General features: G+C 53.5%; 1 protein-coding gene across 4 annotated transcripts in view; it reads left to right on the plus strand.

Moving 5' to 3' along the window:
- Window positions 1-17,604, plus strand: part of ITGB4 (integrin subunit beta 4) — a 35,559-nt gene that overhangs the window by 1,558 nt on the left and 16,397 nt on the right. For all 4 annotated transcript variants that reach the window (XM_064728378.1, XM_064728381.1, XM_064728379.1 and 1 more), the window contains exons 2-21: window positions 3,639-3,730; window positions 4,013-4,095; window positions 4,971-5,072; window positions 6,087-6,291; window positions 6,783-6,879; window positions 7,337-7,508; window positions 9,594-9,857; window positions 10,275-10,364; window positions 10,511-10,633; window positions 10,735-10,902; window positions 11,171-11,247; window positions 11,397-11,608; window positions 12,480-12,583; window positions 12,703-12,801; window positions 13,550-13,676; window positions 13,817-13,936; window positions 14,410-14,516; window positions 15,337-15,370; window positions 16,772-16,960; window positions 17,047-17,150. In XM_064728378.1, the coding sequence (XP_064584448.1) occupies window positions 3,639-3,730; window positions 4,013-4,095; window positions 4,971-5,072; window positions 6,087-6,291; window positions 6,783-6,879; window positions 7,337-7,508; window positions 9,594-9,857; window positions 10,275-10,364; window positions 10,511-10,633; window positions 10,735-10,902; window positions 11,171-11,247; window positions 11,397-11,608; window positions 12,480-12,583; window positions 12,703-12,801; window positions 13,550-13,676; window positions 13,817-13,936; window positions 14,410-14,516; window positions 15,337-15,370; window positions 16,772-16,960; window positions 17,047-17,150 (2,569 nt within the window). The remainder of the gene's footprint in view (window positions 1-3,638; window positions 3,731-4,012; window positions 4,096-4,970; window positions 5,073-6,086; window positions 6,292-6,782; window positions 6,880-7,336; window positions 7,509-9,593; window positions 9,858-10,274; window positions 10,365-10,510; window positions 10,634-10,734; window positions 10,903-11,170; window positions 11,248-11,396; window positions 11,609-12,479; window positions 12,584-12,702; window positions 12,802-13,549; window positions 13,677-13,816; window positions 13,937-14,409; window positions 14,517-15,336; window positions 15,371-16,771; window positions 16,961-17,046; window positions 17,151-17,604) is intronic.

Raw genomic sequence — 17,604 nt, forward strand, 5'->3', positions numbered from 1 at the left:
GTGTCGTGCGGGGCCAAAGGAGCAGAGAAAGTGGCAGGAAGAGCACATGGAGGGAGCGGGGGGGTTCAGGGGCTGGGATTTGGGCAGACCCCAGGCAGGGTCCTGCTGTTCCTCCCTCTGCTCCTTGGGGTTCCCCCTGCCCGAGCCCGGGGGGCAGCACAGGAGATGGAACCAAGCCAGAGCCCCTCACAGCACGGGGTGCTGGCACAAACAGCTCCCAGCAGCTCCATGTGGGTGCCCGGGCTGGGTCCTGCTGTGTTTGTCCCTGGCTGGAGGGTGCTGGGGCCATGTCTGGGGTCTGGGACTCAAATGGGAGCTGAAAACAACAAATGGGGACACTCACATGGAGCGTCCCAGCTGCAGGAGCACACCTGGGGAAGGAGGGGGAATGGATGGGGAAAGCAAACAAAACAGGACCGGGAGGATTTTGTGTGCAAGAGATTATTTGATTTGTGGGTCGAGTTTTTGATGGTTTTGGGGAGTCTGGCTTGATAATTTCCAAGTTTCGGAGGATGGTTCCAGCAGCTCTGTGCCACCACGTGTGCAGAGGACAGAGCAGGAGCTGTGTCCCTGATCCCGGGGGCTGTGGCTGCACTGCCCATCCTCAGCACGCACGGACACGTGGATGGTCCTTGATGCCACGGAGCAGGGTCAATGCCCTGCACAGCCATGAAAAGAGCAATTCCCACCCAAGAGAGCAAAGGCTGTGCTCGGGAGCTCCTTGCTTGGGCATCTCCCTCACTTTCCCACTCCCGTGTCCCAGCCTGCCGGGTGTCCCCCACGTGGGGACCAGGCTCCTGCTGTTGCTCTGTGGCTCATCACAACCTGCTCCTTGCTCCCCCATCTGCCATTCCAGCCCTGTCCTCTGCCCCACTGCACCAGTGGGGAAGGAGGAGGAATGGATGGGGGAGGCAAACAATTATTTGATTTGTGGGTCGAGGTTTTGGTGGTTTTGGGGAGTCTGGCTTGATAATTTCCAAGTTTTGGAGCATGGTCCCAGCAGTTCTGTGCCACCACATGTGCCGGGGAGAGAACAGGAGCTGTGTCCCTGATCCCCTGGGCTGTTTGTTTGGAGCATTGCCTGGGTTTTTGGGGGTGAGGTACCTAGCCCCACCTTCTCCAGACTCAGGGGTTCTTGGCATATTCCTGGAGCAGGATTGTTGGCTGTGCTGAGGGGCAGGGCAAAGGCTGGGGGAGCAAGAGGAGACCAGGAGGAAATGCTGGAGCAAGTCTGGGAAATGGTAGGAAGTTTATGTGCAGCCAAGAGCTGCTCTTTCTCCTTCTTTTTGAACAACTGAACGCATTTATTTTTTGTTGTCGTTGTTGTCATGAAAACCCAACCAAATCCTGCAGCTTTCCTGAAGTGGAAGTGGCATTTTCCCTTCCAGAGGACGCTTCTGAAAGCAAGGGGTGGCCACTCCCATATTTTTGCAGGAATATTGCAGCTGCATTCCTCAGTGGCCATGCTCTGTGCCACCAGCACCCAGCAGGCTGGCATCTGCCCAGCAAAATCCTTGAAGGTTGGTGGCTCACAGGGCAGCAGAACGTTGATATTGAGCAGGATTTTATGGCCTTTTATCTCAGCACTTGAAAAGACGTGATGGCAATTTATGAGCCCGGGGCCCAGGGTGTGTCCATCCGCTCCTTGGTGGCTTTTTCGTAACTGGTGATTAAAGGAAGAGGCATTAGGTGCTTGTGAGCTGAGTCTGGTTCCATACTCAGTCCTTTCCTTGTGGCCCCCGCCATGGTGGGATTTGCTGGGTGCTCAGCTGATGTTTTTAACTTTTCAAATGTGTTTTCCTTCCACGGGCTCTGAGGATTCCTTCCCTGCCCTTTCATCCCACCTTTACCTGGCACCTCCCCACATCTCCATATCCCTGTCCTGGGCTGGGGCAGAGCAAGGGAAAAAGGGATTTTCCTGGCTTCAAAATCTGCCTGTGTTGGTAGCAAGGGGCACAATATTTGCCAGCAGTGCTGGTGTGAGGACTGTCCCTGAAGGAGGCCACAGGCACGTCCTGGGTGAGCAATGCTGGCCCCAGAGCCAGCCCTGCCACGGGGCCTGGGGGAACAGGGACCCCCCAAACCTGCCAAGGGCCTGATTGGGGACATGGCCTGGCTGCCAGTGTGGCATGGAGGGAAGCACTCAGTTCCCTTGCTCAGCTGGTACCTTTACCCATGAGAAAAGCTGCTCATTGGCTGAACAGCACCTTGGCCACAGGTCCTGAGGAACAGCAAAGCTCCCCGGGGTTCCCAGCCCAAAGCTCCTGGGGTTTCCCTGCAGAGATGCTGCCCTGAGGCTCCCGTGTGTCTCTTTTAGCCACTGGGCATTGATGGCTGTGGTGAATCCCTCTGGGCACAGCTGCCAGGATGAACCAGGGTCCTGCCAGTGGCTCTCACACGGAGCCAAGTGCAGCCCCCAGGAGCAGGGTCCTGTGCTGTCAGTGCTGGTTTGGTTGAGCCCTGTCACAGCAATTGCTGCATTCAATGTGCTCCCCTGCCTGCAGAGGCCAGGTGTGATCTGGTGCTGCTGAGACCAGGCTGGGTTTTCCCTGTAGGGGTTTCCCAGGGAGGCTGTGACTGCTCTGAGTCTCCGTGTGACTGCTCTGTGTGCTGGGTGTCCCTCGGGGAGCTTGGGCATCATTACTGCCCACAACAACTTTTCCTGTTTCATTTCCCTGTTTTAAGTGATTTTCACATTCTTTTCACTTTAGAGTCAGGGCTGGCACAGCAAGAAGCTATGAGACAATTCATTCACATTTCATATTTCACAATTGCATCTACCAGGATGAGATGCTTTAATGATATCTCTATACTGTTGTTTTTTCCTTGATTGGTCTTGCTTGCCCTGCTGGGTGTGAGGACGAGCCTCTGGCACAGCAGCTGCAGAATTTGAGTTCCAGCTTTGTGCCTTCTGTTTACCACATCCAAGTGCTGACTTTTGGATGGCACTGAGTTTTCTCAGTCACGTGTGGTGCAGGGAGAATGGTTCCCTCTGTTTGGGATTTGACCTCCGTGTCCATCAAGGGGTCCTGCTGCCCTGGGCAGGACAAAGGGGATCTGCCAGGCTCTCAAAACCACAGATTCATTCAACGACTACAAAGCTCCAAGCCTGGCATTTCCCAAGACCTCACCCTCTCTTTATTGTTGGTTTGACCATCCTGGAAACTCTTAGTGTGATAGGAAATAGCTGCAGGGAGGGGTCAGTGTTGCTTTTGGGGAGAGATGTGGACAGTCGCTTTGTTTCCCTTTTTTTTGTTTTGTTTTGTTTCCCTAACCTGCCAGGAAAAGCAATGTCTTGGCTTTGCTCACACGTGTGGAGGGTGCTGGGCTCTGTCCGGGAGCCTCGTGTGCTCCAGCTGCACCAACCCCTGATGTCGAGCTGTGCACCCCAGCTCCAGGCACAGGGGTGGCATTGCTGGGGATTTTGAGCCTTTTGCTCTGCCTGAGCAGAGCACAAGCCATCCTTGGTTTGTTTTTGTGCCCTGCCCTGCAGAGCTCAGCAGTTGTTTCCAGCTGGGATGTGAGGGCTGTCCCACCCTGGCAGGGCTGGGAAGGGGCTCTGTGGGAGCTGCCCTGGTCATATCCAGGTCCATTTCCACCCCTTGGCTCTCTGCAATGCAGCAATCCCTTTATTTCAGGAGGAAGAGGATGAATGTGCTGCCCTGGGCGTGTGCCAGGCTGCTCCTCCTGTCCCTGCTCTGCACCACCAGCGTCTGCCAATGGAGCAAAAGTGAGTGGAGCCATGCTAGCCCTGTCTGCCACCTCCCTTGGGGACTCTGTGTACCTGTCCTGCCCCCAGGAACACCAGTCTTCCTGTGGAGAGCACCTGCTGTGGGCTTTTCCTGCTGTTTTCCATCTCCCCAATTTTGGGGACCCTCCCATGCTACCCCGCTGCTGTTTTGCAGCCACTTTCCACAAACCAGGCAAAACCTCCATTTTTCCATGGGATCAGCCTTTCTCCCACAGCTCCCTTTGTTCTCCCCACCCCTGATGCCCTGATCCTTCCTGGCAGACAACCGCTGTGTGCTGTCCCGGGCCAAGAGCTGCACCGAGTGCATCCGCGTGGACAAGGACTGCTCCTTCTGCACCGACGAGGTGAGAGCCTGCAGGGCAGCCTGGGGCTCCTCTGCCACCCTGCAGAGGGGGGATCCCACCACCCTCACTGGGACAGGCACACAGGAGCAGGGGCAGCTGCTGGATGCAGCTTCTCTTCCGGATGGGAAAGGCTGCAATGTGGATTTCCTTATGGGGTGGAACACCATATGGGGAGGGAGGGGAGCCTGTGATGCTGTTCACAGGGGTCTCAGGTTGAAGGAAGAGATGGGGATTTGACTCCATGTTTCAGAAGGTTTGATTTATTATTTTGTGATATATATATAACATTAAAACTATACTAAAAGAATAGAAGAAAGGATTTCATCAGAAGGCTAGCTAAGAAAATAATAGGAAGGAAAGATAACAAAGGCAGCTGTCTCAGACTCTCTGTCCAAGCCAGTGATTAGCCATTAATTACAAACATCCAACATGGGCCAATCACAGATGCACCTGTTGCATTCCACAGCAGCAGATAATCATGGTTTACATTTTGTTCCTGAGGCCTCTCAGCTTCTCAGGAGGAAAATCCTAAAGAAAGGATTTTTCATAAAAGATGTCTGCAACAGAAGTCCAGGGCAGAATTGCAGCAATACAGGGGTTTATCAGAAAATGGCAATGCACCAGAAACTGTGTGTGCAAGGGATGGAGGGAGAGTTTTATCTCACACAACCCAGTGGCTCACTGGTGATCACATTTCAGCTGGTGGTTCTGTGTGAGAACATCTCTCTCAGAACCCATCTCTCTGCCCCTCTCCTGCTCTCAAAGGCTCACAATGCTCTAGGCACAGGACCCTGCCCCCTGCCCTGTGTATTTCCCCCTTTCCCAGTGGGTCTGGTGGTTTCTGTGGCTCTGATGCTGCTCTTGCTCCCTGGCAGAGCTTCGAGGAGCCGCGCTGTGACCTGCGGGAGAACCTGCTGCGCTCGGGCTGCGGCGAGGCCAGCATCGTGTACACCCAGGGGGAGATGAGGACACTGAAGGTGCGTGCTGGGGACACAGCCCGTGCTCAGCCTCTCCTCAGGGCTCCTTCAGCCTTCCCTAGGCTCCTCAGCAGGCAGAATACAATGCCCAGATCGCTATCTATGTAGGGTCTACTCAAAAGCAATGCCTTGGCCAGCTGGGGGACCTGAGGGCTGCTGGCTCTGATCCAGGCTGGGGTGCCCTGGCACACAAAGCAGATGTAAGCAAAATGCTCACATCCCTGTGGAGGAGGTGCCTGGCTGGACACGAGTGGCTGTGGGGGAGGCTGTTGGACAGTGCATGAAGGAAGGGGATGCACTCATCCCTGCTTTTGTACTTCACACATCTCCCTGCTCCTTGTCTCCTCCTTGTTGCACCATGCTGGAGATGGAGTCTCAGGTTGTGGTTGTTAATTGCTGCCCCAAGCTGTGAGAAAGGTCTCTGTTTTGGCCCGTGCATCCAAAGAACGAGTCAGAGCTCTTCAGTTTTAGGTCTTGAAATTGTTTATTAATTCTTATCTATAAAATTTTCTTTCTGCCTAGCCGAGATCTGCTCAGCAGGGCAGCCACAGGCACTCTGTGTTGTGTTTTTATACTGCAAACTGTGTATAACATATTTACAATTAATTCCCAATACCTATCACCTATGTTAGACAATGAGCTTCCACTCTAAACCAATCCCAATGTGCCAACATCACAACAGAAGATGGAGACCAAGAAGAAGAAGAAGAAAGGCTGGACACGCCCAAGTTCCTCCATCTTGTCCCCAAAACCCCCATACGAAAAATCCTAAAATCTACATTTTCACCCAGTGATAATTTTATTATTATACTATTTAAACTTCTGTGACTTTCAGGTCCTCATACAAAGCTGGTAATTTGTTCCACGGGTCATAATCAAACCCACAGGTGTTCTGGGCTGCCTGCCAGGGTCTCCGAGCCCCCCAGTGGGGTCCTCGGCAACTCTGGACACCCGGAGGGATGTGCTGAGTTCCAACAATGGAGTCCATCCCCTCCATGTCACTGTCCTTCACAGAATTCCAGCATCAACATGTCCCTGCAGAGGACCCAGGTGTCCCCCCAGGCCATGTACATGCGGCTGCGCGCTGGCGAGGAGATGAGCTTCTACATGGACGTCTTCCAGCCCAAGGAGAGCCCTGTGGATCTCTACATCCTCATGGACTTCTCCTACTCCATGTCTGATGATCTGGACAACCTCAAAAGCATGGGGCATAACCTAGGTGAGGGCAGAGCTGGGAGGAGAGGGGAGCCTGCTCTGTGCAGTTTGTTCCTGCCTGTGGCTGCGAGTGCTCTGCCAGCACCAGAGAGGGGGATGCAGCTGGCAATGGCCTGAGAGGGGTCTGTTTTAATTAGAGCTTCTCATTATCTCTCTACAGCCCTGTGTGGGGATGTCTCTCTGGTCCTGCAGGGATCCTCACATGCTCTGCCCTTCCAGCCCAGCTGGTGCCCCTCAGAGCTGCTCTGTGCAGGGCCTCTGGCATCCTGAACCTTCAGGGTGCTACTGCAGGAGCTCCAGTTTTGGGGCTCCAAAGGGAGTCTAGGTTTCTGCCCTATAAAAGCCCAAAGATCCTAAAAGATGACAGTTTGGGAATCTTACCTAAAAACCCACCAGCAGAGAAGATGCCCACAAAAGGACTTCTTTCCCTGGAGAAGGGAGCTCTCAGGCATCTCTTTATTTATGTGTGTCCCCTTTCCTTTCCTCTCCTCCCAGCGGACTTCCTGCAAGCCCTGACTTCCAATTACACCATTGGATTTGGCAAGTTTGTGGACAAAGTCTCATCCCCTCAGACAGACATGAGACCTGAAAAGTGAGTGAGGCCCGTGGGTCCCTGAGGTGGGAGTAGAGGGAGTGGAAGGTGCCTTCTGTTTCTCTGTGGCTTTCACTGAGCAGTGCAAGAGCCTCCATCCATCTCTCAACCTTCACTGCTGGTGTCCTCCCTGGTCTCCCCATGCCTCAGGGCTTGCTGTAGCACTGTGACAATGCCAGCAGTGTCATCCTCTGCTTTCACACCTTCCCTGCTCTGCCACAACAGACTGCTCTTCTTATGTCCTCTATCTCTGCCTTCATCCTTCCCTGTTCTGCCACAACCAACTCATCTTGTCTCCTCTGTCTCTGCCCTCCTCCCTTCTCCCTCTCAGTGCTGGTGGCTGAGCTGCTCAGCTCCATGGCTTCCCTTGAGGGACTCTCCCCACCTTTCCTCTCCTTGCACCCCGGCATCCCTTGGCTCCTGGCCCACACGGGAGCCCTGGTTCCGTCTGTCCTAGGCTGCGTGAGCCCTGGCACAACGCCGACTCGCCGTTCTCCTTCAAGAACGTCATCCGCCTGACCAGCAACATCAACCACTTCAGCCAGGAGCTGCGCAAGGAGCGCATCTCGGGCAACCTGGACGCGCCCGAGGGCGGCTTCGACGCCATCCTGCAGACAGCTGTGTGCAAGGTGAGCGTGGCCAGGGCTGGGCTTTTAACCAGTGCTGTCTCTGTCCCTCTGGGAGCCTCTCAGGAGCCCTCGGCTGTGACCGCCGTCACAAGGGTCTGCAGGATGAGAGAGAGGCGAGAATGTTGATTCCGTGATCAGAAGGCTTGATTTATTATTTTATGATATGACATTATGACTGTACTAAAAGGAATAGAAGGAAAAGTTCTCAGAAGGCTAGCTATGCTAAGAATAGAAAAGAATGAATAACAAAGTTCTGTGTACCGGCAGAGAGCAAGAGCCAGCTCTGCAGTGAGTGGTCAGTAAATCCAAACATCCACAGGAGACCAATCACGGGTCCACCTGTTGCATTCCACAGCAGCAGATAACCATTGTTTACATTTTGTTGCTGAAACTTCTCAGCTTCAGCAGGAAAAATCCTAAAGAAGGATTTTAATGAAAAGATGTCTGCAACACTCAGCCAGTCCCGAGTCGGCAGACACCGGGGGTGCAGCCCCGACATGGCCAATAGCAGGGAGACACTCTCTGTGCCCCGAGGGCTCTGTGCCCCATGCCCTGAGGATGCTGAGGGCTCCTGGGCTGGTCACCTTTGCAGCACAAGAGACACCAGAGACATTGGTAGAAGATAAAGGGCCAGCTCTTAGCAGGGGTTAATCCAAGGTTTTATTCAGGGGCTCTGGGGAGCTCCTGCACCTTGGGGGGCTGTGACAGTGTTCACAGGGGTTCTTGGATGAGGGAAGAGATTAAAATGTTGACTCCATGTTTCAGAAGGTTTGATTTATTATTTTATGATATATATTACATTAAAACTATGCTAAAAGAACAGAAGAAAAGGTTTCATCAGAAGGCTGGCTAAGCTAAGAATAGAAAGGAATGATAACAAAGGTCTGTGGCTCGGACAGAGAGCCCGAGGCAGCTGGGCTGTGATTGGCCATTAATTACAAACAACCACATGAGACCAATCACAGATGCACCTGTTGCATTCCACAGCAGCAGATAACCATTGTTTACATTTTGTTCCTGAGGCTTCTCAGCTTTTCAGGAGAAAAATCCTAAGGAAAGGATTTTTCATAAAAGATGTCTGTGACAGGGGCCTCCCACTGTCACAGGGAGATGTGCCAAGGTTACATTTAAAGGGAGGTGGAAACCCAAAGTAGAGAACATTTTACTGACCAATAAGTGACCCTAAGGGATGGGTACTGGGGGATGGACATTTAGGACAGTGTATGGGGCAAGGCTTGGGGGCTGACCCCTGGCCTCTGGCTGATCACTGGCAATCTGGACCGAAGCTTCTAGATGGAGGGATGGGATGCTGAGTGATTGACAGAGAGCCAGGGTGGGGGTTTGGGGATGATCTCAGCCAGAGAGAGGGATTACACAGGTAAAGGAAGGGGGGTGTGATCTGGGATAAACCACTTGGGAAAAATACAGGGATACAAAACAAAACTACTTCAAAATATTACAAAGTATAAAAACGCACTACAACAGAGTGGCTCTTCCTGATGCCCACTGATGAGCAGAAGGGCCATGCACCAGGCCCCTGACAGGGCAGCCAGGGAGCCCTGGCTCAGCTGCAGCTGGTTCTTGCCCTCCCAGCCACACGCTCCCAGTGCCAAGCTCTTTTGCATCCCCAATTTTCCCTAAGCCTTAGAATATGTGTCCTGGTGTTTGATGCCCAGCAAGGAGCTGCTTGCTGGGAGCCCTGTGTGTGCTCTTTGCTCTGTCCCCTCCACGCCTGCGGTGATGAAACTCTGCTCCCTGGAGGAGAGCCCACTTGGGCTTGGCTGCTTGGCTGAGGGATGAGCACAGCTCCAGACACGTCCAGGGAGGCGTGGGCTTGCCCCCTGTACACACATGTGCCTGGCACCGAGCTGCTGGGTGGGAGACACCCCGTGCTTTGGGGTGTGGGTGGCTGCTGGGATTCCTGGGGACATGGGGCTGGTTGTGTTTGCTGCCAGGTGCAGGTGGTGCTTTGTCCCTTGGGTATTCCAGCTCCTGTCAGTGCTGGCTTGCCCAGGGCTGCAAGTGCCATGCAGGGGTTTGGGAAGCACAGAGGTAAAGGTTCCTTCTCCCCCTCCCTGGCTGCAGGATAAGATTGGCTGGAGAAAGGACAGCACTCACCTGCTCGTGTTCTCCACCGAGTCTGCCTTTCACTATGAAGCTGATGGTACCAACGTCCTGGCAGGGATCCTGGCGAGGAACGACGAGCAGTGCCACCTGGACAGCCACGGCACCTACGTGTACGACACCAAGCAGGACTACCCCTCAGTGCCCACCCTCGTGCGCCTCCTGGGCCAGCACAACATCATCCCCATCTTCGCCGTCACCAACCACTCCTACAGCTACTACGAGGTGAGGAGGGCACGGCAGTGATGGCACGAGGGATTGCCTTTCCTCCAGGACCTCTGGACACAAGGGATTGCCTTTTCTCCAGGACCTCTGCCTCAGCTCAGCTCTGAGGACAAAGTGTTCTCCCATCGCTTGTCCCCAAGTGCCAAACCAACCCCTCAGTGTTTGGGAGGGTGGCACACTGTGTTGGGGGGCTGCTCTAGGTTGTGGGAGGTCTCAGGGTGCATTACTGGGTGCAGTAATCCAGGCTCCTAGACGTCTCCCTGTGTTGGTTTCTATTTCTTGTAAAGCAGTGGAGGCACGGAGCTGGAGAGTAATTTAGGTTGGAGGGGACATTTGGAGGTCTCAAAGCAAAGCCTTCTCCCGTGATAGTGGAGAGTTCTCAAGGCCTTGGCTCAGGGAGCTCCTGTCTCTCTGCAGAAGCTGCACAAGTATTTCCCCATCTCTGAGATCGGGGTGCTCCAGGAAGACTCTTCCAACATCGTGGAGTTGCTCCGCACAGCCTTTGAGGTACCACTGCTCTCTGGAGCTTTCCCCTGGCTCACAGGGAGGGCAGGGGAGCAGGCAGAGGGCAGATGTGGCCCCTCTGGAGCAGGGCACGGGGTGGTCCCAGGTACTGCTGAAAATCCACGTTGTGTTTTTGCTCTGACACCCAGCGCATCCGCTCCAAGATGGACATCCGGGCTGACTTCACCCCCAGAGCCCTGAAGACAGAGTTCACCTCCCCAGAATTTGAAAAGACAGAATCTGGCTCCTTCCACATCACCCGTGGAAAAGTGGTAAGTCCTCGGAGGGCAGCGGAGGGAAGGCACCTGTGAGGGGGTGAGCTCTCCGTGTCCAGCAGAGCTGGCTCATCCCTGCAGTGTGTCCCTTCCTTCAGAGCAAGTTCCAGATGCACGTGAAGGCTCTGGAGTACGTTGGCGGGCAGCACGTGTGCAGCCTCCCCGAGAGGGACCGGCACGGAGTCATCCACGTGAAGCCCACGTCCCTGAGCGACAGCCTGACCGTGTCCACTGCCGTGGTCTGCGACGTGTGTCCCTGTGAACAGGTGGGGTCACTCACTGAGGGGGGCTCCTCCTGCCAGCCCAGGGTGGGAATGTGCTGGCTGATGCATGCGGGTCCTGCTCAACCCCTCAGTGATGCTCAGCCTGGCCAAGATCTCCATCACTGCCTGTTCCCACCTCGGTGTGATGTCCTATGGTACTGCTTAGTCTTCAGGGCAAAACTTTGCCTTTGCATCTGCCCTTCTGATTCCTGAAATGGTCTTGAGGACAGCTGGGCCCATTCAGCAACGCCTCTTCTCTCTTCACTTCCAGCAACAAGAGTTGGACTCGCCCAAGTGCAGCTTCCACGGGAACTTCGTGTGCGGACAGTGCATCTGCCACCCGGGCTGGTAAGGGCTGTGTCCAGAGCCACCCCCTGCCAGGGGCCCTGCGGTGTGCGGGGACCCGCGGTGACACACTTTGTGCCACGGGCACCCTGCCCAGGACCTGCTGTGCCGCGCTCTGCTCCGGCCTCCCTCAGCGCCACCTCTGTCCCCAGGCGAGGCGACACCTGCGACTGCTCCCCGGCGTCCTCGCCCAACAACGAGGGCTGCGTCCGGCCCGGGGACGCGGAGCCGTGCTCGGGCAGGGGCGAGTGCCTGTGCGGCAAGTGCCAGTGCTACTCCGAGGGACAGAGCCCGCGCTTCGACGGCGCCTTCTGCGAGTTCGACGTCCTGCAGTGCCCGCGCACCTCCGGCTTCCTCTGCAACGGTGAGAGACCCCCGGAGGGAGGGAGGGATGGATGGATGGATGGATGGATGGATGCGCTGGGCCTGGGGGCACAGACAGGGTGTCCTGGCACGGGGGGTTGAGTGACCAGTGTGGTGTTTGTGAGGGTCCCCAGGATGACAGGATGAGGTGAGAGATGAGGAATCTGTCTCCATGTTCTCAGAAGGCTGATTTATTATTTTAAAGAATGCTATATTTATATATATATAAATATATATAATATATATATATAAAGATATTATATATATAAATATATAAAATATATAAAATATATATTTATATATAATAAATATATATTAATATATATTTAATATATATATTAAAGAATGTGATACTAAAACTATACTAAAGAAAGAGAAAGGATACATCAGAAGGTTTAACAATAATAAATAATAACAATTATTTGTGACTCCTCAGAGCCTCGACACTGCTGGACCATGATTGGTCATTAATTTAAAACAATTCACATACTGGGTAAACAAGGACACATCAGAAGGCTTAACAAGAATGAGTAACAAAAACTCGTGATTCCTCAGAGCCTCAACACAGCTGGACCATGATTGGTCATTAATTTAAATCAATTCACATACTGGGTAAACCATGTCCAGATCACATTCCGAAGCAGCAGAACAGGGAGAAGCTGAAACTTCTCATCTTCACAGGAAAAGAAATCCTGGCGAAGGGATTTTTCAGAAAATATCACAATGATGGGCTGCAGGGACTCTGCGCTTGCAGAAGCGCAGGGAGGAGGCTGTGCAGCCCCTTTGTCTCCCCAAGGGAAGGGGCCAGCCCGGGGCAGGGCAGGGGGAACGGCCCAGCCCTGGAGCCCCGGCAATCCCCGCTCTCCCCGCAGATCGTGGCCGCTGCTCCAGGGGCGCCTGCGTGTGCGAGAGCGGCTGGGAGGGCCCGGGCTGTGAGTGCCCCACCAGCAACGACACCTGCATCGACAGCCGGGGGGTAGGTCCGGTCCTGCCCTCCTCCCGGGCAGGGCTGCCCCGGTGCTGGGATCCCTGGGGCTCTGAGGGGCCCTCCCGACCCCCAGTGCCCCTCTCAGGCTGTCGCCTCTTCCCTCGCAGGGCATCTGCAATAACCACGGCAGGTGTGAGTGTGGCAGGTGCATCTGTGACATGGCTTCGCTGTACACCAGCTCCACCTGTGAAATCAGCTACTCCCTGGTGAGTCCCTCTGCCTTCATCGTTTATTCCCATGCAGAGCCTCCAGGGAAGAAAGGCAAAGCCGAGATGAAGGCACATCTCAGCCAGGAACAAAATTTTGAGCAAGGGTTTGTCTCACCAGTCCCGTGGCCAGAAAAGCCTGGCATGGGAGCTGCTTTGCAGCCACAGGCTTTCTTTGCCCTGCTGTTCACCAGCAGCAGCTGTTGAGATTCTATCTGTGTTTATCTGCACCCTGGTTTGAGGCTCAGCTTGTGGCTTGCTCTGATTTGCCTCAAGACTGGGAAACACCTCATGTCACAGAGTCACAAACTGGTTTGGATTGGAAGGGACCTTCGAGTTTATCTCATTCCCACTCTCCTGCCATAGGCAGGGACACCTTCCTATAGATCAGGTTGCTCAGGGCCCCACCCAACCTGGCCTTGAATATGTTGAATTTCCCCATTGACAAACATGGGCTAATCCCACAGTAGGATGGAGAAAGCTGGCTTGGTCAGGTTTTGGAAAGGCCACTGAAACCCTTGGAGAAGATCCAACTGCTGCCCAAATGCAGGCTGTTGGTGTAAGAGATTTTGGAGCCAACTGGGCTTGTAAATCCTTCATGAGCTGCTTGTTCTCAGTGACTTCTCTTTGTGGCCTGGACCTTGCCCTGACTCTGGGATGAGGAGCTGCCTCTCCAGCTCTGCCCTTCAGAGGCTGTGTCCTCCCCTGCTCCTGGGGGTGTCCCTGACCATGCCACCCCTGTTCCCAGGGCTTCCAGGCCGTGTGTGAGAGCATCCGGGACTGCGTGCGCTGCCAGACCTGGGGCACAGGCAACCTGAAAGGGAACTGCAGCTCCTGCCACCTGCAGATCCAGATGGTGGAGGAGCTGAAGAAAGGTACCATGAGAGGCACAGCTGGGCACAGCCACGTGTGGTGTGTCCTGAGTGCCCTGCTCCGTGTGGGTGTGCATGCAGGGCTGCTCCCCGAGGCTTTCCTGGCCCTGGTGACCTCACACCCATGTCCCCTGTCCCCACAGAGGAGGCTGGTGAGCACTGCTCCTTCCAGGATGAGGATGATGACTGCACCTACCACTACACGCTGGAGGGAGACCCCAGTGTCCTCCCCAACACCACTGTCCGTGTGCAGAAGAATAAAGGTGAGCAGGGCCCTGGGAGGAGCAGGGGCTGTCCAGCCTGGGGATGTCCAGCAGGGCATGTCCATCCTGGGGTCTGGATCAGACTGACCACTTCCACAGTGCCCCCAGACCCTGCTTTGTCCCTTTGCTGTGCCCCTGGCAGGGTCTCCCTGCCCGCCTTGCTGGGTGACACGGGTGGGTGACACTGCCTGTCCCATGAACTGCCAGGGGTGGAACGTGGCACCCTCAGGGAGACCTTTACAGATCAGAGCCTGCCATGGGCAGGGATTGCTGCAAGGTGCTGCAGCCCTTTGGCATGGCTGGGTGTGACAGGGGTGTGATACCCTCCCTGAGCAGCATTTCTCCTTGTGAGTCACTGCCAAGGTTGCCTGGGCTGCTGCATCCCTCAGAGGGATGTTCTCCAGCCTTTCCCCTCCCTGCACACCCCACACGGGGCTGAGGCCTGCAGGTGACATTGCTGCTGTCACTTGCAGAGTGTCCCCCTGGGAGCTTCCTCTGGCTCATCCCTCTGCTCATCTTCCTCATCCTGCTCCTGGGGCTGCTGCTCCTGCTCTGCTGGAAGTTCTGTGCCTGCTGCAAGGTGAGTGTCTCAGCTGGCTTCCCCAACCCCGGGGGGAGAACCAGATATGGCCAAAACCATGACAAATTTCCAGAATTCACCCAGCCTCCAGCATGGCCAGGTTCACAGGGGATGTCCCTTTGGCATCCAACCCTCTGCTGTTGCCAGCAGGAGCTGCTGGTGAAATTTTAGTCAGATTTCCCCCCATCTAGCTAAAATCAGCTTGAGAGCCCCCTCCACCCACTGCCCACACATCCCTGCTGGTGTGGATCCTCCCTGATGGAGATTTGGGGGGGTTTTGTCCTTGGTCACAAAGTGATTGTGATAGTGGGGCCCTGGAAAAATGTTAAAGATAGACTCTGAAAATGTTAGGCTTTGTGTTTTGCCAGATCATGTGAAATTGCACCTGCAGAAGCAGAATGATAAATGATATAACTGTTAGATATGATGATTGTTTAGTAATTAAGTATAATTATTGTATAATCATAAGAAGAATCATGAGAAACACTGTTAGAAGTTTGAGGGGGGGTCCACGAGGAGCCCATGCTTGGCTGAAATCTATGTATACAATAGAACAATGTAAGTTTTATAATTAACATGAAAGTTATATAACCATAGAATATAAAAACATGTTCATCCTGAACCCATATCAGAGTCAGATTTGGGTTGGTACCCCTGACACCCAGAGCTCTTCAATAAAAGCACCCACATATTATAATTTTCGTGATTATAATATATATATATATATATATTTAATGAATAAATAAATATATATATAAATATAGATATATTTCGTGTTTCTGAACACTAACAATTGTGTCTCTGGCTGTTTGTTTTCTAGGCTTGCCTGGCCCTGCTTCCCTGCTGTGCACGAGGTACCAGCCCTGGGTCCTGGGGGAGGCTCTGGGGTGTGATGGTGTTCACAGGGGTCTCAGATTGAGGGAACAGATGAGGATCTGACTCCGTGTTTCAGAAGGCTTGATTTATTATTTTATGATATATATTATATTAAAACTATACTAAAAGAATAGAAGAAAGGATTTCATCAGAAGGCTAGCTGAGAATAGAATAAGAAGGAATGATAACAAAAGCTTGTGGCTCAGACAGAGAGTCTGAGCCAGCTGACTGTGATTGGCCATTAATTAAAAACAACTAACATGGGCTAATCAAAGATCTACCTGTTGCATTCCACAGCAGCAGATAACCATTGTTTACATTTTGTTCCTGAGGCCTCCCAGCTTCTCAGGAGGAAAAATCCTAAGGAAAGGATTTTCCATAAAAGATGCCTGTGACACTGGGGTGCACTGTGTCCTGGGTTTGGGGTGTGCTGGGGTGAGCATCCCTCCCCTCTGGGCTGGAGGGGTGGATCAGGGAGAAGGCTCCTAGCAGAGAGCCTGAGCCAAGGAGTCCTGGAGCTTCTTCCCTGCCCCACACCCTGGTGTGAGAAATGGATTTGTAAAGGAGTTTCAAAATATATCTGTATGCAAATACTGAGATAAGGTGTGTTGATTTAGGAAGGCTACGGAATAGAGACGACATTGTTGAGAGATTGAACTAGAAATAAGTTTCAAAATATGGCTTTATAAAAACAGTCATAAAATATTTTTAAAAATTAGAACTGTGAAAGATACAGTGTAGCAAGATTATATGGGGTAAAAATACAAGTGATTGGTGTTAGAAGTAGTAGCAACATTGTATAGTGAAAGTTAATAGGTTGAAAAATATTAATAATGTATTATAACTAAGAAATCAGCTTCTGATAGAATGGCGTTGAGTTTTACATCTCTTATGTCTCATCCTTCATCGAGACTGATAGTAGAATAAAATCTTTTCAAACACCTCCCAGTTACCCCATTTCTATAAAAGCTAAAAACCTAACACCTGGGATGTCCCACTGCTGGCTCTCCCTGACCTGTAATGCTCAGGGGGTGAGACGTGTTCTCCCCACCCCTGAGCACCCCTTTCTCCTCTATCCTTGGAGGAGATCATCTAGGAATGGAGGAGAAAGGGGTGCTCAGGGATGGGGAGACCCCTCCATCCTCATCCCCTGCTGATACCCCAACTCCCTGGGCATGGTGGAACCCTCAGCATCCCCAGCACAGAACCTGTGGAGGAGAAAGGGGTGCTCAGGATGGGGAGAACATGGGGAGACCCCTCCATCCTCATCCCCTGCTGGCACCCCAACCCCTGGGTGTGATGGAACCCTCAGCATCTCCAGCACAGAACCCGTGGGTGCCCCGGTGTGCCCGGGCTCTGACCCGCCCCTGGCCCTGCAGGTCGCACGGTTGGCTTCAAGGAGGATCACTACATGCTGCGGCACAGCCTCATGTCCTCCGAGCACCTGGACACGCCCCTGGTGCGCAGCGGCTCCCTCAAGGGCCGGGACACGGTGCGCTGGAGGATCCACAACAACGTCCACAGGCAGGGCATCGCCTCCCCTGCTGCCGCCAGCCCCAAGGAGCTCGGTGAGTGTCCCCAGCCTCCAGCCTCTGCCTGGGGCGTATTTCTGACCGAGCAGGACGGAGATGGATTTGGGGATTTCTCTTTGCAGTTCCCTACGGGCTGTCCCTGAGGCTGGCCCGGCTCTTCACGCAGAACCTGATGAAACAGGACACGCGGGAGTTCGAGCAGCTGCGCAAGGAAGTGGAGGAGAACGTAGGAGCCGGGGCAAAGGGGGGCTTGGGGTGGCCTTGGGGACAGCGACACAGGGGGCTGGGCAGGGCCCCTTCCCTGGGAACCCTCAGCTGTGCAAAGGAAGGAGCAGTTCTTCTTCCTTTGTGAGAATGCACAATTATTAAGGTCATGATTGTAAGAATTGGCAAAGCATCTCGTGAGATTCTGGGTTTGCTTTGGGGTATGAGATCTGAAGGTCCTGATTGGCTTCAATTTGCAGCCTCTTGCCATGTCCTGGGATGAAATGGAATTTTTCTTCTTTCGTGAGAAAGCACAATTTTTAAGGTCACGATTGTAAGAATTGGCAAAGCATCTCATGGAGATTCTGGGTTTGCTTTGGAGCACGCAATCTGAAGCTCCTGTTTGGCTTCAATTTGCAGCCTCTTGCCATGTCCTGGGATGAAGCCTGGTGTGGCAGGGTGAGGGAGGAGGGCCT

This window comes from Zonotrichia leucophrys, chromosome 18, assembly GCF_028769735.1.
Source record: "Zonotrichia leucophrys gambelii isolate GWCS_2022_RI chromosome 18, RI_Zleu_2.0, whole genome shotgun sequence".
NCBI lineage: Eukaryota > Metazoa > Chordata > Aves > Passeriformes > Passerellidae > Zonotrichia > Zonotrichia leucophrys.